Source organism: Phycodurus eques, chromosome 1 (assembly GCF_024500275.1).
Source record: "Phycodurus eques isolate BA_2022a chromosome 1, UOR_Pequ_1.1, whole genome shotgun sequence".
NCBI classification, from domain to species: Eukaryota; Metazoa; Chordata; class Actinopteri; order Syngnathiformes; family Syngnathidae; genus Phycodurus; species Phycodurus eques.
Genome location: NC_084525.1, coordinates 3270990 through 3293552, shown reverse-complemented (window position 1 = coordinate 3293552; position 22563 = coordinate 3270990). Strand labels below are relative to the sequence as shown.

At 40.3% G+C, this 22563-nt stretch overlaps 1 protein-coding gene across 2 annotated transcripts in view; it reads right to left on the bottom strand.

The window, feature by feature from the left end:
- The window catches only part of LOC133400220 (plexin-A1-like), a 187461-nt gene that overhangs the window by 24891 nt on the left and 140007 nt on the right, over window positions 1–22563 (bottom strand). For both annotated transcript variants that reach the window (XM_061672672.1, XM_061672665.1), the window contains 8 exons: window positions 18464–18687; window positions 15460–15611; window positions 12841–12961; window positions 12347–12483; window positions 10378–10545; window positions 6083–6176; window positions 5232–5468; window positions 4239–4382 (listed from right to left, as the gene is read on the bottom strand). In XM_061672672.1, coding sequence (XP_061528656.1) covers window positions 4239–4382; window positions 5232–5468; window positions 6083–6176; window positions 10378–10545; window positions 12347–12483; window positions 12841–12961; window positions 15460–15611; window positions 18464–18687 — 1277 coding nt within the window. The remainder of the gene's footprint in view (window positions 1–4238; window positions 4383–5231; window positions 5469–6082; window positions 6177–10377; window positions 10546–12346; window positions 12484–12840; window positions 12962–15459; window positions 15612–18463; window positions 18688–22563) is intronic.

Here is a 22563-nt window from a genome sequence, read left to right as displayed (position 1 = left end):
GCACGAACGGTTGGATGTAAACATGCCACCATTCTGTCGAATCATGCTCTACATTTTCGGTGTGGGTGAAGTCGTTGAATTAAAAATAAAGTAATTTAATTACAGTAAGTTAGCACCCATTATTTCTGTCACGTTGTAATGTTGGTTTGACCTGACTGATTAGAAAACACGATCTGACTACAGCAGTGATTTCCAATCTTTATGGAGGCAAGGAACATATTTTTCAATTGAAAAATCTCACAGCACACCAACAACCAAAAATGTCACAAAAAGTGGATACATTCATTACTGTATTTACTTCCTGCCATCTAATAGAAGACCATTCATTTGTTCTGTCTGTCACTATGCCTCACTGGCATAAATAGAGGAACAAAAATACATTATTTATTGTAAATATATATATTTGTTAGCAATTAAGTACACAGGTATATACAGTAAATGAACTGGTCATTTAAATAGACACATTCCTCCATCTTGTGATCGGATCGGTTATTGTTTTTTTAAACTCGCTGATCGGCCCCAAAAATTCTGATCGTGTAAAGCCTAATAAATATACATAAGTATTCACCGCTGCAGATAAGCACATATAAAGTTGATGCTTATAAACAGTACAAAGATGTAAAGGGACGGCTTTTTTTGTTCGGTTTCTGTCAAAAAATGGTCAAACTCAACCAACACCTCATCATATTGCATCACTTCGATATCCAGCATGACATTTTCTGGTTTAATGCAAGTGTGTGTTATGTAAGGGTTTTAAATAAGTCGTACAGAGTTCCACCTTGGAGCTGGCTGGTTGATGCCGTTGAGAACTATCATGCTGAATTAAATGGATGATGCTGTCATTCGATTTGGAGGCATATTGGCTGTCGCTAGCAGGGAACAAATGTCAAAAAGATATAGCAAGGCCATTTGAGACGACATCGGCGATAAGTTTAAAAAGGGGCAAGGTTTAACCTTCTTCGGTGCAAGATGTGGTGATTTTAAAAGTCTGTTGCAGTCAAAGTGAATCAGAAATGTGCTTCTTCAGTCTGGTGGCAGTTCAAAACAAGTACCGCTCAACGCTTGCTGTGGGCTGCACTTACCAAGTTCGTTTGTATTGCCTTTCTGATTCTAAAGTGACGAAAACGACATTGACATGATTCACACCACGGATGCTTGGGGGGAAAAAATTTTACATTGCTTTTTGACACAGCCTCCTCAGCCTTGACTTAAAGGTGTGAAAATGGCTTTGTGTGATTCCTCGGCTATTTAGGACCCCAACTCCCCAAATAGAATTCATTTATTTTTTAAATTTTCTTTCATATGCTTTGCTATGACTCACATTTCTCTTTAGATCAAGGCTTCTTGCAGTCTTTGAATTAAAACAACGATAAACGATCTTTGATCGGCATTTAACTAACTGTTCATACAGTTATTGGCTGAACTACAAGTCAGTCATTACTGACAGCAACCTAATTGGACAGATCCGTCACCCAGTCTTGGGTACTTCCCAGTGCTTATATTAATTATCCATCCATCCATTTCCTGAACTGCTTATCCTCACTAGGGTCGCGGGAGTGCTGGAGCCTATCCCAGCTATCTTCGGGCAGGGGGCGGGGTACACCCTGAACTGGTTGCCAGCCAATCGCAGGGCATATATTAATTATTCTACACATTATGTTAATCATTATCACCAGCGATTACCCACAGCTCCAGTTTACATGTTTCTAGTCGGTTAGGCGTTAGGACATAGCGCCTGGTGAGATATATACATAGATATAAATAGAATATACAATTTAACAAGTATAACTTTATTGTTCTTCACCTCTGTAAAAGTGGGTCACGACTTGGCAACAATAGGAAGATGTGGGTCCCAGGGTAACAACAGTTGAGAACCACTGTTTTAAATGGTAAATAGAGTGCACTTTTATAGTGCTTTATCTACACCATCACAGTGCCCAAGGCCATTTCCAAAGGCTCACATTCACCCATTCTCACACAAATTCAAACACCGATGGATGGCTGCTGCCATGCAAGGCGCCGCTTTCAGTGGTTAATTTATTTTTTACGCTTGCATGATAAAACTCACTGCATTATGCATGTCATTTGTCATTAGGTAACTTGAGTTTTTATAGTTTTTCTATTTTACTATTAACAGTTGTTAATGGTGCTCAACCTTTGGGAATTTAAAACATTTTACAAAAATGTTTTATCATGTTGACAATTTCATCCTGGAAAAGATTAATTGAAATTGCCATGAATATATTTTTTTCAATTGAAGAACAAATCCGAGGTTGACTGGACTAGAATAGATTGAGGAATTCAAGATTGTTGTGGAAACTGTGTAAACATACAGTTTGACGTTTAACCCAAATTCTAATCTAGGTCTTGCTGCACTGTACGACAGGGGGTGAAAGGTTGTAAACATGCCCAAATATGAGTTTGGGTACAAAGCAAAGCTATGTGTCAGAGCAATTTGAAAACAACATCTTGAGGGTTATGTTCATTTTATTCTCTCTGCCATACTATTTAACACTGACTAAAACTAATACAAATATTGGAAAAACAGAGTGCACCGAGGGACTAAACACCCAGCAGCACCTGCAGCAAAGAACTGCTGATGCATGCACAGTTGGTGATGTGAGTATGCTTCACTGGATGGCAAGAAATGTTTTTGTTTTTTTTCCACGTGCAAACGAAAACAAACAAAAGGTTCATTCAATTGGACGTGTCACACACTTCAGCCCTAACAGATTAAACTCAACATTAAAAGCGTACCGTGGCTCTGTAGCACTTTTCATCTTTCTAGATCAAGTGAAAAGTTATTTGGAAAAAACAAGACCTCCACTACCCGATGCTCAGCAACAGGCAAGGGGAGAACCTGTAAAGTTAAGAATGTTAATTAAGCATTACATATTTAACAGCCACCTTGGTGTGCAAGCTTAGTGAAGCGTAACCTGGATCTGTCAGAGGAAACTGTTGTGGAAAACCACAAGGGTTTATTCCCATAATTCCACAGCAAGGTTAGAGTGACATTATGTGCTGAGATTGTCAGATGGGACTATTTCCAAATGCATAAACATGAATGAGGTCAGTTTGAACATACCTTAACCCAGCAGGCATTACAAAAAGGACCAGTGATGAAGTAATGGATATAAAGGATCAAATGTAGTGTACAGAGATTTCTGCAGGAAAGATATTAAACTTGAAGTCTGTAATATGAACCCCATCTGAAGTAAATCATTAGGTCTCAAACACATTAAAATGAATTGTTAATCAGATTAGAGACAATAAATGTCACCACTAAGACCTCATGAAATGGTCAAATAACAAAAAGTAGTACTCTACTAGTTATTTACAACTCACTCCCCCCCACAAAGTAGGCTTACTATCAGGGCCGTGAAAACAAATTGGCACCCAGAACTCATTTGCGCCGCCCGGAACCATTTGGCCACAGTCCACGTTTACCGCACAGACATTTGTTGCAGACGGATGCAGCTTTGGGCCAGTGAAAAGCATTGTCAAAACAACAGAGGAGCGTCTGTATGTGATTTTTAAGAAACTATTACATGTGTAATGTACATATAACGCGATGTAGTGGTGAGCTAAATGGTAGTTGTTTGTTTTTTTTCAACCTAAATTGGTCATTGCTAGCGCGCTAATGCTAAGCGCGAATGCCAGCTGTTTAGTAAAGGCTGATTTTGTCTCAAATTCTGTACAGCTTATACTACACACTCAGTACCAAAATATGCAGTTCAAGGACAGAAGTCCAGCCCTCACAATTGTGAATAAAATGCATGTTAATAGTTTAAAAAAATCAATAAAAAACATTTCTTTTTCTTGGGGGGTGGGGTCCTTGATTACTCAAGTACGCGACAAAATATATATAGGATAATGGATTCTAAACTGATTCGGTACTTCCTATGTATGAGCTGAATAAGACTTGCCAGGATAGGCTTATAATAATAATAATAATAAGAGTATACTTTTAAAAAAGGGGGAAAAAGAAAGATAAAGATAAAGGAAGCCCTTACTGGTACTCAACGTTCTGTTTACATTCTGCTTGTAGCAACCAACATGATGGTTTGGCAAATTTGCGCACTGTAATACATTCAAGCTCATCTGTTCCAGCACATGATCGTCACATGCAGCAAAAGTCCAACGGTGACACACTCCACAAGTCATCCACCAGACACACCATAGAACATATAATTATACTTGAAACATCGACAGAGTGTGTCCCAGAAAGTCGCACTGACCGTGACTTTATGTTGTCCGGTAAGGTTGGGCCATTCGCACAGCAATTGGCTCTCAGACAGGGTGAGGACGCACGGAGTCTCTCCAATGAACACCGTGTAGTTCAGTCGACTGTTACCTGGGGCTGCCGGGATCAGGTTACGACCCTAAATGAAGGAAATGACAAATACAATGAGGAATTATTTTTTGTCCTCATTACTGTCACGGGTGAGCTGGAGCCTATCCCAGCTGACTTTGGGTGAGAGACAGAGTTCAGCCTGGTCTGGTTGCCAATTGCAGTCAATGAACATCATTCAGACCATTTGGCCCATCGCAGGGCACATATAAACAAACAACCATCAACACTCACATACTGTATGCACAATTTAGACTATTCAGTGAACCTAACTTGCACTGTATTTCCATGTTCCCGTCACAACAAACCATCAGTGCTTTATTTTCTTACACGACTTAAATTGAAATAACACAACATTTCAGGGCTGAGAAGCGGCACCGGCACTTCACTTCCGCATCGTACTTATCTAAATTTGCACGTGCGTCTGTGAAACAACCAGATAACCTGGAGGAAAATAAATGCAAAACACCATGAAACTTGGCAAAAAAACTTCAGGAAAGTAAATGAGTTGGTTGAAAAAAGAGCCTATGAAAAAATAAGACGTGGGACTTAAGAGAAGTGAGTGAGAGGCGATGGCTTCTGAGTCTCCTGTTGTTTTAGCAGTGGGACACAGCGACACACTCCCCTTCCTAATTCCATTGTCTCTGACTGAGCCCATAACCCACTCCACAACCTGGTAAACATCCTCCATTCCATCTTAACAATGCGCACACACATGCACACACGTTATAATAAGATCCTCTATTTCTACTTCTATACAATACAAGTGTCTGTTACATTGCTACTCTGAGTATTTTGTGTTATCTCCATTTACAATTCTAGTTATTTATTAATTAGAAAAACCTTCATTCCCTAAGTGAAAACAGTGATAATTTCTGACCTTAAGTATCAGCGGAGAAGTTGGTTTGAGCTCCATTATCCCAGATGAGCTCAGCGGTTCAAACACGGGGTCGGGATAGTAGCTGAAAGTCTCGTTGACCACCACTAAGGAGTTCACATTGTCCATGTAAAACCCAATCTCATCAGGACCGGTGCCGGTTTCGGGAAAACTCAGCTCGGAGTCGGCCACAGATGGAGCGAGGCAGACCATGACTGAGTTGTTGTATACGGTACAGTTCTGAAAATGAGAGTGAAAGCGAGAATACAAGGAGTTAGTTGAACAACGCTAACATGAGTGTACTTCTGACCATTTCGTTGTCACGTAATAATGGCGCAATTACCACTGTCCTTTTAGTATTTGGCTTAAAAGTATAAGTTCCACTGCCAATAAATAAATAATAGATGGATGAATGAATGAATGAATATAAAAAAAGAAAATATAATAAAAAAATACATACATAAATAAGAGTTCCTTCGTTCTGTTTTTCCCATTAAGTTTTCCATTTAAAGACATTCAAGTTTAGCTAATTTCTCAGTTTTAACCAATTAATTTATATAATGTCAACGTGACACAAAAAGTATTTCTTTTGTTGTATCTTTCATTTTGCTAAGCTGTCGCTTTGCTAAGCTGTCTCCGCTAAGCTGTCGTTTTAATTCATAATTCGAACTTTTCTTAGTATGTGGGATAAAGTCAAAAATTCAACCCACGTAGACTTGTTCATATTCAAGATTTACAGTGCATTTAAAGTAGTTTCTCTTGTAATGCAGTGAAACAGTCACCATCCCATAACTGCTAATATTTTCAATAAACAACTCAATAAAAAATGAAAATGCGGAAAGAATAATACTCACATGGAAAGACTCTGCCTGCCCATACTTGGCCCTGATCTTTGGTTCCCGGATGGTTGCTAGGTTGGTCCCGCTCACTGTCAGAAGAGTTCCACCACTGCACAGAAGACAGAAGAAGCGATTTATACTTTTCCAGCAAGAACACTCTCAAGGACGTGGAATGTCACCTCTCTGGCAGGGAAGGAGCCCGACCCGGTGTGTAAGGTCGAGATGTTCCGACTAGATATAGTCGGACTCGCCTCCACACACAGCTTGGGCTCTGGTACAAAGGGCGGAGCTGTCAACTGATCACCACCTGGTGGTGAGTTGGCTCCGGTGGTGGGGTAAAATGCCGGTCTGACGTGGCAGGCCCAAACGTATTGTGAGGGTCTGCTGGGAACGTCTGGCAGAATCCCCTGTCAGAAGTTTCAACTCCCCCCTCCGACAGAACTTTGCTCATGTTCCGGGGGAGACGGGGGACATCGAGTCCGAGTGGACAATGTTCCGCGCTTCCATTGCTGAGGCGGCCGACTGGAGCTGTGGCCGTAAGGTGGTCGGTGCCTGTCGAACCCGTTGGTGGGCACCAACGGTGAGTGGTTAAAGCTGAAGAAGGAGTCCTATCGGGCCTTTTTGGCCTGTGGGACTCCTGAGGCAGCTGATGGGTACCGGCTGGACAAGCGGAATGCAGCTTTGGTGGTCGCTGAAGCAAAAACTCGGGTATGGGAGGAGTTCGGTGAGGCAATGGCGAAAGACTTCCGGACGGCTTCGAGGAAATTCTGGTCAACCACCCGGCGTCTCAGGAGGGGGAAGCGGTGCACCATCAACACTGTGTATAGTGGGGATGGGGCGCTGCTGACCTCGACTCGGGATGTTGTGAGCTGGTGGGGAGAAGACCTCCTCAATTCCACCGACATGCCTTCCCATGAGGAAGCAGAGCGTGGTTCTCTGAGGCAGGCTCTCCTATCTCTGGGGTTGATGTCACCAAGTTGTTTGAAAAGCTCCTCTGTGGTAAGGCTCAGGGGGTGGATGAGATTCGCCCAGAGTTCCTACAGGATCTAGATGTTGTGGGGCTGTCCTGGTTGACACGCTTCTGCAACATCGCGTGGATATCGGGGACAGACATCTTGGGGTATTGTTCACGAGTGAGGGAAGAATGTAACGGGAGATCGACAGGCGGATCGGTGCAGCGTCTGCAGTGATGCGGATTTTGTATCGGTCCGTTGTGGTAAAGAAGGAGCTAAACCGAAAAGCGAAGCTCTCAATTCACCGGTCGATCTACGTTCCTGGTCACAAGCTGTGGGTCGTGACCCAAAGAACAAGATACCGTACATAAGCGGCCAAAATGAGTTTCCTCCGCAGGGTGTCCCTGCTCTCCCCTAGAGTATGGGTGAGAAGCTCGGTCATCCGGGAGGAGCTCAGAGTAGAGCCGCTGCTCCTCCACATTGAGATGAGCCAGATGAGGTGGCTGGGGGATCTGATTCGGATGCCTCCCGGACGCCTCCCTGGTGAGGTGTTCCGGGGACGACCCAGGACACGCTGGAGAGACGACGTCTTTCGGCTGGCCTGGGAACGCCTCGGGATCCCCCCGGAAGAGCTGAGGGAAGTCTGGGCTTCCCTGCTAAAGCTACTGCCCCCACGACCCGACCTCGGATAAGCGGTAGAAAATGGATGGATGGATGGACCACAGACCCACCAAAGATGACAATACTTGATGTTTAGGCTTCATTTGTGTTTACATATATCATATATTTGTCTAGATACATGAAAATGATAAAAATCTACTGTATTTAACGTTTGTCTGAAGACACCAGTCATGAAGAAATCAAAATCTTAACAAGTTCGGCTTCAAACAACCACGTCATCAATTCTTCTATCCCGTTTTCCGCATTGGTCACGTGACCTTCCGCATCTACTATAGTTGATTGTTAAAACAGTTCAATGGCTCAGTCTGAACAAGTTCAACAAAATAATGGAGTACCTCCACAACAGAAGAGGAAGATTTTTTTTTTCCTTTGTCACATTTTGAGGGGACAAAAAGCTCTTCACTTTATCCTTATTTTTCTAATGTATAGTGCATGAATATAATTGATAAAAGTCAAGCATGTACATAGAAGTGAAGGTGTACAATTTGGTCATGATCAATATTCAATCAATAATTTGTTTGTATTATTCTGTTGCTCAACTGGCTGACATTCTTGTTTCAATCGATTCTATTTGATATCTACAGGTGAAACTACATGCTACGCTATCTGTAATGTGAAGAAAGTGCACTGAGTATGAAAATAGAAAAGAGAGTATTGTTGTTTATATTGTTTCATTTTAGCTGTGATGTACTTCCATATAATCTATAATGTTTCCACTAACATTGCTTTGGAGTTAAAAAAATAAATAAATCATGTACTGAGTCTCATTATTGATTGAGTTTGCTAAATGATCCACTCCTGCACTGGCGGTTGCCACGGCTGTAATTTATCCGCTTAACAAACTATACACTCGCTTATATCCATCACTTATGTCTCTGCACTCTATTATAATTGATAAAGCATTCAGCTGGCCCGTTGGCACTGCCACTACGCATGACTCGATCAAACACAAGTTAGAGTAATGTGAGCGATGCTGAGGTTGCGTTTAATTCAAGTGTACAAAGCGAGTGAAGACTTTCTGATGCAACGCAGATGTTGCTTGAATTTCTCAGATAACGAGACAATATTCTATTCCTCCTCTGTAACAGCAGCACCAATAGTTAAAGCTATAATTTAAAAAAAAAATATTTAAAAAAAAAACCTTTCCTAACCTCCACTATTACCCCCGTGTCTCTCTTTTGGACCCCAGGTGAGCAATTGTCATTCACTCATTTTTAAGTGCTCCATTTTCATCCAAATGGATCATCATCGGACTTGCATAATGACAATGCCCTAACACTCCCTTTAAATGCCTTTCATCACTTATCACCGCTTGAGAAAAAGTGCCAATTCTCTGCTGGCACGCAAAGGCAGACAATGAGGCAGAGATGATCAAATGCGATTTCACGTTTAATCGTCTCGTCATACTTTCTGTCTGAGCAGAGGTGTGACGGTGACACTGTCAGAAACATGTCAGCTAAATGAAAGTGTTCTGTAATTTTAGTCTTTCCTGTAATTGTGCTGTTGTTTTTTTGTTTTGTTTTTTACTGGAGAGGATCTTGTCTTAAGTTTAAGTTTCAAAACCAAAATATTTTTCAAATGGTTTTCCTTCCAATACCATGAGCAGTTTGATTTAATTTTATGATTGTCGCTTCTAAACTAATGACATGAGCTGGAATCAACTCTCCCGTTGCATGTTTTTAAGTGATCATCAACCAGAACTGTTCTAATCAATAACATATTCAATGCTATTACATGAATGATATGCCTCTAGAAAGAGAGACATTGGCTCATTAAAAGTACAACTTTATTCTCAGCATTTATTATTATTAAACCATTAACAAGTAAAAATTTTTTCATTTCTTGTATATTCTTTCCTGCATGGTTCTAATACGCCTTTGTAGAATGAAAATACAAACATATGCTCCAATGAGAAATAAAAAAAGATAAAAGGGTTATAAATTTAGTAAACATGATAATATAATAATACCCTATCATCATATGTGCTTGCATCTGCTAACCCATCCCTTGGCTTATCTGTGCCCTTCTGGTAATGCTTTACTCATGTAGTCGATGCTGAGTTTGAAGATATCTTTTATTAATTTATCAGTGTACGTGCACTGCAGTACCCCATTATACAAAGCTAAATAACGCTAAGAAGAATTAGTTCATGCAGAAACTTAAAAGCTTGATTTTCCTTAGCCGACATGTTAATTAACACTCAGTGTCAAAGTATGAATGTCCAATTGGCTGTGACAACCTCACACTCTAGCATTGATCTCTTCCGGTGGAAAAACTGCCTTTCGCCTGATGAAAAATGTCTTGCGACACAATGAATTTATCTCAGTCTAAAGACAGTGTTGCTCTCATCTGGAATTGACATCTGCCCCTGTCCAGATATACAGTGGGATACAGTATAACAGGCAGGTAAGATTCCTTGACTTCGAACATTTATCCAGCTACTTTGGCCGAGATAAAAGTAAAACAAACAAACATTTAAAAAAAAAAAATCTGTTTTATCCTGTACCAAAGTGATAACGTAGCCAGTAGTCATTATTGACAACGATTGAATTAAGTTCGTCAATCTATTTTGAGCCTGCGTACTGATTCTAGGTATGAACACGAACAATATATACAGTATAGTACAAATATATCTGAATGAAATGCAGTCAGTTGTTCCATGAGATAAAAGTTTACCTGGCAATGCTCCAGTCCGGTTCAATCCTCAGCACAGTGGGGTCTTCGGTATAGTTAAACTTGACCTCCGGGTTTCTGAGGTCAGCGTCATCTATGTCCACCAAGACAGGTGCACTTCCTGGAGCCAGGCCAGCCGGTGTTATGCACACTATCTCATGGGCATTCCTCCTGGATGGACAGACAACGTTGGTGGTTTGGACTCAGAGATACAGTGACTGTATGTCCAGAAGTTGTTGGACAGGTTTCACAAACAACAACAACAGCGACTTAACTTTTAGGAGTTCAGCAGAATACCCATTTGAACAAATGACATAATTGTACGTACGGTATAATCATCATTTGTTCCTAAATTGTACATTTAATATTATTGCAAGCCATTGAAGCGTTATGCAATTTGAACATTAGCACTACGCTTAAATATAGGAAAATTTAAACTGTACCCAAATAAATGTTTTAAAACAAACAATTCATAAAGATTAAATGCAAATATATTGAAATTAAAAGTTAAATACAACTGAACTGTACTTGGGCAGCGATTCTGCCCACGTATCAGTAGTGATACTCTTACTGTACACACTTTGAGAATCACTGCTCATTTGGATTGAGAACAGGCAATCAATGACTACCTTCAAAAGGTCTTGAAAATATGATAACAAAATTACCTAAAATGTACCAATAAGCCCAGAGTAGGGTATTTACAGTACAGTATGTTCTATTTTTGGTGAATATTGCATTCCTGTAACTACGCGTAAATGATGCCGACAACTTTTTTTTTGTGTGAGTGTACGTGTGTACGTGTGTGTGTGCATGTGTGCGCCTGTTCGTGTGTACTCTGTCTGCTGAATAACCATCTCTATTACATTCATGAGTGCAGTTCCATCAAGCTACGTAATCAAATATACATGGAGCACAGCTATGCGTTGGCTGCTTTTCTGGGACATGATGACACAACAGTAATGCAGCATAGACATGCGTTTGTGCATGTAGCCATTCAATTTGCTTGAATTGATTCTCAGACACCCCGGTCAAGGTAATGTTGTATTGCGGCAAATGGACACCCCTTGGTTGTTGGAGGCGATTCGACTTTTGCAGAATATGTATTCCATTGTGATGTTGTCCTTTCGGCGAAATAATCTCCAATGTCCTCGTCGGTTTGTCACCATAGCAACTCATTTTAGAAGCATACGCCAGCACCTTGATAAAATGCTACAAACACAGCGGCAGAGCTCAGGTCTGACAGATAAAGACAGAGTTGCGGTGAAGTGGATTCAACTAGCTCTACTGTGAGGGGGCTGCGACACAAATGACTGCAGCAACATCAAAGCTGGCACACAGTAGTTGCTTCAACACAGATTAGCAGCCAGGGGCTAATCCCTACGTATGACATGCATGCCACTGTTGGGATAGCTGGGAATGTTTTTCATGCCTGAGATTAAGGAAAAACCTGCATGAGTGCAGGCAAAGCGTCACTGTTTGCCTGTGAATAACACAGTACTTGATGACGACAATATGGCTCCTCACACTATTAAAGCATATATATTTATATATCACTACGGTTTCCTCCCACATCCCAAAAACATGCATGGTAGGATGATTGAAGACTCTAAATTGCCCTTCGGTGTGAAGGTTTGCGCGGATGGTTGTTTGTTTCTATGTGCCCTGCGATTGGCTGGCGACCAGTTCAGGGTGTGCCCTGCCTCTCGCCCAAAGATAGCTGGGATAGGCTCCAGCACACCAGCGACCCTAGTGAGGATAAAGCAGTAGAGAAAATGGAATCTATATATATTTATTATTTATTTTTTTATTTTTTGCTTTGTCATTGTTTCTGTTCTCTTCCCAAATTTTCCAAACCCACGGTCCCTGGTCAGTTTTTTACCGGTTCAGCAAATGTCAAAAGCAATTTTAGTGAGCATCAAACAGGCAAAGAAGGAAACATATTTGTAGTTCTGAGCGACAAATATATTGTTACTTTTTAAAATGGCAGGTTTGTGGTCCAATGCTGACAGAAACAGAGCTGCCTGCATTGAGGTAGCTCCCCTCTATAGTGACACGGGTGCCCCCAGAAATGGGACCCTGAGAAGGTTGGATGCCGGTGAAGTATGGCGTCTGGAGAAGAGACAAAACAAACAGGTACTGTATCACTTTGAATTGTATCTACCATAGCTATAAATGTAATACGTTCACTTTAATGGACACAAATATTTGGACCCACCATCACAGAACCTAGAGTAATGGGCCGGGGTCAGAAAATGACCTTCTCCTAATAAAGTTGAAAGCACACAATTGTCCCAAATATAAAAAAATATATATATTAGATTTTTTTTTTTTTTTTTGACATGGTTCAAAAGCTTTTAGGTATAGGCTATGCCGTTGAAATAACGCCACAGTTTAATTTAAATGCCGTCCATATGGTCCAAAAAAAACCCCAATAAAATCTCAGTGTGACTATTGTGTGGTCCTTACCACGAAAGTGAATGGCCTGGGGGACAGGGCCCTGTAGTCATTAACGCAGTCTCTTACACACACCTCCACCTGAGCCTCTTGTACTCTGTATCCTGTCGCGTCCTTCAGATGACACACTATTCTGTTGATGGAGGGATGATAACAAGAGGGACAAAGAGCTCAGAGTCGTCCAAATAGAGAAAGTGCACTCATTTGTTTACACAATAAAGAGTAGCTCAAATTAGATCAATAACGGCCAAGTCTTTTTCCATTGCTCCAACCAAAAGCAAAGGTTATCAAACAAAAATGGTCTTAAATAAAATGTCTAACTATTTTAAACAAGCCAGATGGCAGACTTGCACCAAGTGACAAAGTCAAGGTGCTACTTGGGAGGGAGTAGCATTTCAAAAACTGTAATAGAATCATACGAAAACAAAATTACAATCTGTTCTGACAAGAATTGACAGTGATATGTTCAATGAGACTCCATTGGTTTGGTTTGACATGAAAGCTTCTGCATACAAATTTGTTCAAACTCAATGAGATGTGACAAGTATTCTATGCAGATAGTTTCATTATTTACTTTGTCATAAAAATATAATGTATTCCTTTTACACTGTCAGTGTAATCATAAAAATACAACAGACAAACAAGCCAAAAAGATAATCCATGACAATAAAATCATAAACTCCTTGGTGGAGGTTAAAAAACTGTCTTCCACATGTAGGAGTCTACAAAACAACATTCCCCCCCCCCCATCATGTCTGCTTTGAACGTCTCCACAATCAGTCACCTCAACCATCTACACTGTCGCTGCACCAAAACACTAGGTATAATACATTTTGTCTCAATGTATGAGCGTGTGTGCAAAAAAATAATCATACTGTGTGACAAAAGGGGGGAAAAATACTGTACAAAAACGTATGTACAAAGAGGAGGCGGAATGTCAAGATTGATATGCAGATTAACTGAAGTGTGTTCTATTCGAATAGAGACACGCTCTGCTATCTCCTCATCCATCCTTTCCCAACTAACTGTACCAGCGAGAGATGGTTTGATTTGCCTGAACTCGATTCCTCAGCCGTGCAGGACCCCGCAGAGGAGTAAATGTCAGGATAAAGGGATGGGAAAGTAAGGGGAAGCACATGCTGTATGTAGCGAGTAATGGAGGGGAACAACAGATGGAATCCGATTATCGTCACACACAAAAATGTATCGTATTTTCTGTACTATACAGTATGTCTTGGTCTTGACTAATAAATTCTTATGACTTGAATGGGAACATATAATATTTATTTTGGTACATTTTACATTATGTATCTTTTAAAAAAAAAAGACATTAATTCTGAATAAATGATCAGGGAAGCACAGGGTAACATGTCTGGGTTCGAGGCCCTCCACATTCCAGAAAAATGCATGTCAGGGTAACTGAATGCACGGTGGAGACTGGTTAGCGCGTCTGCTTCACAGTTCTGAGGACCGGGGTTCGATCCCCGGCCCCACCTGTGTGGAGTTTGCATGTTCTCCCAGTGCCTGCGTGGGTTTTCTCCGGGCACTCCGGTTTCCTCCCACATCCCAAAAACATGCATGCTTGGTTAACAAATGACAACTCTAAATTGCCCGTAGATGTGAATGTGAGTGCGAATGGTTGTTTGTTTGTATGTGTCCTGCGATTGGCTGGCAACCAGTTCAGGGTGTACCCCGCGCCTCCTGCCCGATGACAGCTGGGATAGGCTGCAGCGCGCCCGCAACACTAGTGAGGAGAAGCGGCTCAGAAAATGGATGGATGGATGGATGGACGGATGGGTAACTGAAGACTACATTGCTCGTAGGTGCAGATGTGAGTGTAAATGGTATTTTTTTTTTCACGAAGTGCCCTGTGATTGTTTGGCGAACAGGGTGTACTCCAGCCTCTCGTCCAAAGTCAGCTGGAATAGGCTCCAGCGACCATGATGAGGAGAAGTGCTCTAGAAAATGGATAGTTCTATGATTGCAAAAAAAACATATAGGCTTATTGCAGGCACTACGTACAGTATATTTCAACAAGTTGCCAAGGAATATGACAATACAGCATGCAGATGAGCTCCAACAAGAGCACTTACAGTAGTCTGGGACCGACCCCCAGCCCTGCCATCAGTTGGCTCTTACATCACAAGTGTCAAACTCGAGGCCCAGGGGCCAGATTCGGCCCGCCACACCATTTTATGTGCCCCGCGACAGCAAATCATGTACATGTACTTCATCTTCCTTGCCAAAATCTGGACTATAAATGCACATTTCTTCACTTTGAATAACGGTGAGCTACAGTATTGCAAACATTTTTGTTTGTTTGTTACCAAACCCCTTTTAAAAAGCAACAGCTGAACAAACTATTTTAGTTGACTATTGATCTCAAAACTAACTATTCATCAAATAGTTTTTTCATATGTAATAATAATGTGAGGCGTTTATATGGTTTCGCAGTCATAACGGCCCTCAGAGGGAAACTATAACTCTTTTTGGCTCGAGACAAAATTGAGTTTGACACTCCTGTTTTAGCTCATTATGAAAATGCAATGACTTATGACCAGTCCAAAATGAAGACAGGCCAAATACACCTTTGTGATTGTACCTGAATACATACAATGTCCTCCAATTTACCTCTCAGCACTCAGGTACTCTGTCTCGATGGGGACGCAGGGCACCTTGCCTAACCTGACGCCCATCTGGATGTCGCTGAAGTGGAGACCCAAATTTTCTCCTCGGATGGTCACTCTGGTTCCCCCTTGGCGGGGTCCAGTGTCAGGAAACAACTGCAATAGAGAGAGTTCGATTCGTTCAATCTCTGGCTACACTGTGTACATATTTCACTCTCATCGCTTAGTTTAGTGTTAAAAATGGTCCAATTTGATTTCCGATGATGCCCATGACCTGACCTTTCAAGGAGGCGTCACTTTAATACACCCATGGCCACACATATTAAACACACTCCAGACAGACCCATCGATCCACAAGAAGCACGCACACCGTAAATAATTGGCACTACCCGGTAATTCACGATTTAATGAGGACAGATATAGCTATTTGTAAAATAAAACACTCTCAAAGTAAAACAGAGGCAGAAGAAACAGGTCGATGACATAGCAAACCAAAACCAAAAGCAAAGTGCCATCTCAGGGCTTAACTGAAAGCTATTACGGAGGCTTGCTCTACTTGCCGGGCTGTGGTGGGATAACATTCAGCGGTTGCTTCCGGAAACCATAATGTGATTTATCACACCAGATTAGGATGCGTAACGGGGACAGGTGTGGTGTGACAAAACAAATACAGTGACGGATGCACGGTGGTTGCCACCAGCACACACGCACGCAAATAAACAGGAACATGCTTATTACATGTGCCTCATTCCTAACAAGCATCACAATGTAATGATGTCTAATCTGTCCATTGCCCTGTACGCCACCACTGCTTGGCAGAGCAGACTGCAAAGTGTGGGTATGCTAATTTTAGCACAGATGAACGGCAGTATACCTTTAATCCTTTAAGGAAATCCTTGAAATACATAGACAGATGAAGAAAATGATTGACGTTTATGACGTGACCGAAGCGAAAATAGTTTAGATTGATACCGTTATATAAAGCTAAGGTGGCATTATGGTTCATCGTCAAGAGTGAATATACAATACATATGCAGCACAAAATCAAATCAGAGGACAGATTGAAACTCGTGTCGATACTACTTCAACAATCGAAAGGCTCTGTTAGTTACTCTTTTTTATGAGACAGAATGACAATAATCCCGTCTTTAAAGATTCTGTAAAGTAATGCACTGAATTTACGAGCAAATCAGAAATACTGGATTTGGGACTTGATTAAAAAGACACTTTTTAAAATTCTGCTATTTAAGAAGTTGCACATCCAACATTACGATTTTACTTTGAAGGTCGAGTACAGTGCTTTATGCATCGGTTCACATAATTATCTCTAGGAAAGAAAGGAAATCATCACATTATAATACAACTGCTATACGCGGATCGGCAATACCATTTTACGGCCAAGGTCATTGTGACATTTCTGCAGGAGCGAAAACAAGAGAAAAAAGTATTTTTCATAAAAATACACAATTTACTGTTTAATTTACACATTTCAGTTTTATATAGCTTAATATATAATCATTTGGAAAGTATACCTGATTTCATTAGACAATTGGCCAAAAACACAAACAGTTTGAATTGCTCTCTCTGTCGCAATTTAATATGACTTTTCTTCCCATACCTCTGTTTAATTCCATTAAAACACAGATTATTAAATCAATCAACAGACAGGAGCATTTTTTTTTTTAGCTCCGCCTTACCGTTCAACTGCAACTGGTAAACTGAGAACTCACAGAAAACAGAGAAAAGTGCATTGTGTTCCAAAAAAGATGTTAAAAAAAGAACATAACAATCAAATAAACATCAATCAGTCTTTCCCTTCGCAGTGCCAGTTTGATGTAACACGGTGTAATGGTACCGCTTCTGTGCCAAGGGCAAAACCAAGGACCCAACATGTACTTGTCTTAATAGCAACACATTAAAATAGAGCAGCTTTCATTCTCTGTGAAGGACACTAAGAGGATTTTTTTGTGACCTCGGGGGCTTTCACGAAAGAGAGATGACGCAATGACGTATCAAAGTTGCCCAGTCTCGGATCTCTGCAGGTAACGATGTGCCCTTCAAACAATCATGATCAAGGGATTAAGATGTGGTGCCGAATGACGCCACATCACTTTATGTATTATTAACACTTTTTTTCCCCCTACTGTGTCTTCCTAGTTTATTTATAACAGTAATGACAGACTATAGCACATTTACATGTCTAACTACAATATTTATGTTGGATTTATTTATGTTTTGTACACATAATTGACAGCTGATACACGCAACTACAATTCTGACGATAAAAATTAAATCTTGACTTGTGTTTGGGAATATTTGTATTAGGTATTTGTATTAGTCCCTCTAGTCACAGTATGCTGTTGTTATCAATAAAATACAATTTCAATTAAAATAAATACCATGAACACAGCTTGGCATATTTGTGGTTGATCTTGGCAGTTCTCACACCGTTTTATTTTCTATAATAGTCCATTACAGCAGCTAGCTTCAGAAAAAAAAAACAATGTTGATAAACGGCACTCCTGCAGTATATTTTACATTTTTATTTCAGCATTTTATGTGGAACATGGCCTATTGTGCCAGGTTATGCATATTTATACGGCTACTGGTCCTATATTTTATGCTTATATTTGCAAGGCCTAATTTGAGCTGTTGTCGGAGTGCAATGCAGTAACACAAACAGTAATCAATATGATTTAGTTTCCAGTAATAAAAAGATTGTTGTGACACAATTAATGGCATAATAATGGAATAAAACAGCAGCTAAAAAAGCAAAAAACAAAAACAGTACTACTGTTGTTACTAGAAAATGGCATGAGTTTGCATTTATGCAAGTTTTACTTACTGTTCCAGTTACTGTTATAGATGAAAAGCCAAATACATTTAGGCAATTCTAGATCATGTGCTCTGGGTTTTGAGGGACTGAGCTAAAGAGGGTTTAGTGAGTAAGAGTTAATAGCTGTCTTAAGGTTTGAGGTTTGGCGTCATATCCTTTATTTTTATTTTACCTTAGTGATTTTGGGGTGGGTGCATCTGCTGTTTCCAGATGCAGCATGCATCCAGCCTCCCCCATCAGCCAGCTGCAGGGGGAGGTGGGAATTGGCGCCGATCGTGCATTCCTGCCTGAGGGAGCACTTCTTGTCCTGGACACACCAGCCACACTCGAACCGGGGCTCTGCCTTCAGACACATGCCACAGCTGTCCCGCAGTGCTCTGCACTTATACAAGTGGGCTGGCCAGGAAAACAGAGCGAATGACAAACATGAATCGACAATGCTGTTAACAACAGATACATTCAATTTTTATAGTCATGTACTGTACAACATGCTCTTAAAAAAAACCCCCACCAGAATCATCTAAGTCAATAGATAATAATAATGTTCTGTTTTTGATTGTTGAACAGTAATGCTAAGCTGCAATGATGCGTATGGTAAATATTTACAACACTAAATAAATAAAAAAGTAAATACAACAGCAACAGCAAATATAGAGTAGACTTTTGACATCAGCGATAATAGTCTAAAATGAATCCCACCATTTCTCTGAAGGATAACATGTTTGCAGAGATGGCTCAAGCGCTTGTTTTCACACAACACTATTCTTTTTCAAATACACTTTTTGTGACTTTTAGGTATGGATCAAATATTCAAGTGATCGTCAGGAAATAACACTCAGATATTCATTATTCTTATTTTGTATTATATCAAGTGCATGTATGAACTTGTAATAACAAAAATGCTTACAAGTTTAAATGGCAGAAAATACGATCTAAGACAATATCCATATTCTATTTCAAAATGATCATGTCCCAAATTTTGCTCTCTTCCTTAATGTTTTTTTTTTTACATTCCGATTGTTACTGAATGCCAGTCCATTAGGCATACAGTAAACTAGTTGAACCTGAAATGATTGCACACTGCTAGTTGATGCTAAGTAGTCATTAGTGGTCATTCAATGTGCCTCAAATTGTGTCAAGATGTAGTTTAATTTCATTGATACAAGTGTAGATGGATAATCAAATGCGATGTAATTGGATTCTTAATGGAATCGATTTGTCATAGCCACCAGTAATTTAGTTTGTACTCTGGCAACATGTCATCATGAGACATTTTCATAGCTTGTTTTAAGGAGGGTTCATCGTAGATCGTTTAGGGTTGTTGAATGTTTGGGTTTAGTTTCAAACTTTTTGGTGGTAACAACATTTCTGAATGATCCAGTTGCAGCATTTAAATATGCACAACACTGTGGGATATGAAATGGCGTAACTAAATATATCTAATGTTAATTACACCTAAAGCACTTGTGCTGATGAAAGAAAAAAAAAAATGCTAAATAGCTATAAATAAATTATTCAACAGGTACCGTACTGTCTTTTAATTCCAAAGGGAAATTGACAATTTGTTGTGTAAAAATCTATTCTGTTAAATCCTCTGAGTGGTAAAAAGTCATTAGAAGTAAAAATGAACACAAATAACCTTTAACACCTGAGAAGAGGTGGCTGATGAAAGGAACGTGTGAGTGTGTGAGTGTGTGCGCGTGTGTCACATTGAATACAAAAACAAATTATGGAAAGAAAGTCGCATCCACACATGACAGCAGCATGCACTATTAAATTGAACATTTTGTGGTGTTTAACATAACAAAGACATTTAAAAGGAGAATGTGGACCTGAGCATATAAAGTCAAATCATCGTTCCTTCCCGTTCTCTTCTTCAGTAGCCGCACACGGCGCAAGACTTCAAAGTGAGCTCCTTTCGAATCCATCTGCGTCAGCCTCGGCCTTGGCGCGCCCTAATCTGATTAGTAATGGTTAAGCTTAAAAGTAGCATAACACTAATTAATCTGAAGCAAATGAATGATTTAATTAACATCACCACTTCACACTGGGGTAAAGCTGGGCAAGCGCCAAAATGCTCCTCCTCAGACCGATAATACAGCAAGGCGGGATGTTGAAAGAGAAAGACAAGGAATGGAGTGGCGAGGGATTAATGGAAGAGGATGGGGAGGGAAAAAGGAGGAGAAGGTCTTCATGCGGTTTGTGTGATCAAGGACAATTACATAATTCGAGCCTCTTTTTCTTTTTCTTTTTTAAAAGACGTTTTCGACCTCGGACATCACTTTGCGAATAAAAAGTACAATATCTGCTTGACGGAGTCCGTACAAAATTATCATCATTATTATAGCTAAGAGGCATGAAAGAGAAATCGAAAATTGTAAATATAAATACATCCATTCTTCCATTTTCTACTGTATATTGCTTATCATCAGTGGAGTCTGACTTTGAGTGAGAGGCAGAGTACACCCTGGACTGGTCACAGCCAATCACAGGGCACAAAAAAACAACAACAAAAACAAACAACACAACATGAACAGTTTAGAGTATTCAATTAACACACCACACATGATTTTGGAGTGTGTGAGAAAGGAGAAAAAACACAGGAGGGCATATACGATACATATAGTTTACGTATAAATGTGTCAAATCAAAGGTGGTACTAGATAATTATGTGTTCAAAAAAGTACATTTTAGGCATTTCATAAAAGTCAATGTTGTCATGGTCTGTGTTTTGGTTTGGGTTGTGTTTAGTTTTGTTCCATGTTTTCCTGTGTTCCATGTTTGTCGTGTGCTCATTAAGTTGTTGTGTCCACCTGTTCTCGTCTGCTTTGTGTCGACCAATCAGCTCTCTCCAGCCACTCATGTCTTGTCCAGGTGTTCCTCGTTGTCTCGTCTATCTGTTTGTATTTAGTTCCCTGGTTTCTTTCAGTTCTTGTCGGCTCATTGTCGTTGTCACATGTCTCTGCCATGTCATAGTCGTCAGTTGTCTTTATCATTGTGGTATGTCATTGTCAGGTGTCATTTTCCGTTTCTATTCCACGTCTTACTCACAGGTCATAGTTTGTTTCCAGTTTTAGATATTCGAGTGTTTCTTTGTTACTTTGATTTGAGTGGTATCTGTTGTGGGACTTTGTTCAGTTTTCCGTTTTCTAAGATTAAATATTATTTTGAGACTCCCGCACTCCTGCCTTGCCTCCCTGCTTCCCTGCAATTGGGTCCACCATGTTCTTGCCTTGCGTTACTCGCCCTCGCCTTAACCACGTACGTGACAAATGTAGAGTCATGCACTATGCATTATTTGTTATACTAATACCCGAGCAACATTAATGCACAGACCCCCCCCACAACACACTCCACAAACATAGCAGGCTGCAATCTAGTTTACGTACTTCTATTTTACTTAAAAAATAAGCACTATAGTGCATTACAATCCTACTAAATTCTTGGCAGTAAAGGTTTGTGAAATTGAAAATGTTGCTGGTACTGAACAAATTGTCAGTATCTCGGCCAGAAGTGAACTATTGACGTGATGGAGCAAGGTAATGTGATTTATTTATTTTCAAGGCCTATTATAATTATTGATGTCCAATTCAAGACCTTAACCCTATTAAGATGTGACAACAGAAGCGAAGAAAGAAAGCAAACTTCAGAGGAGCAGGTTTTCAATGAAATAGTGCAAGCAGAAAAATTGGGTTATGACCTATAAGCAACTAATTTGCAAGCTATCTGCAAGATGAACCGCATGTCTGACTTCTATCAGAAGTAGGTCAGACAGAACGCATAGGACGCAGTGTTAAAACGGGCACTTTGTCATCAAAAGATGGAACATGAATACTGACCGAAAGGAGAAACAGATGGAAAAAGCAACAAAAATGTTGGTAAATCTACATTTGTACATGCGTCTCGAAATATCCGTGTGACACAGTTGGGAGCTCGACTTATGGTATCCTGTGTAATGGGACGTCGGATTTCATTCGCCTCCCTGGGCTCAATATATTACACTCTGAGAAAGAATTTTGAACGCGTCATTGTTTTCCACTTCATGCGCAAAGAGTCGTTAAAATAATAAATGTCATCCTTCGGTGTCACTTTTGCTTTTCTTTATCAACTCCTTCATTCTCATCTTCCCCGTGTGCCAATGCACAACGCATTTATCAAACTGTCATCCACCCATCATTCTCACCCAACGTTTATTCTTCTGCTGGCAAGTTTTCCCCATTTGGATACCTCACATCTTTCTGGTTAATTTTGTTGGGATTGATGTTTGCTCTT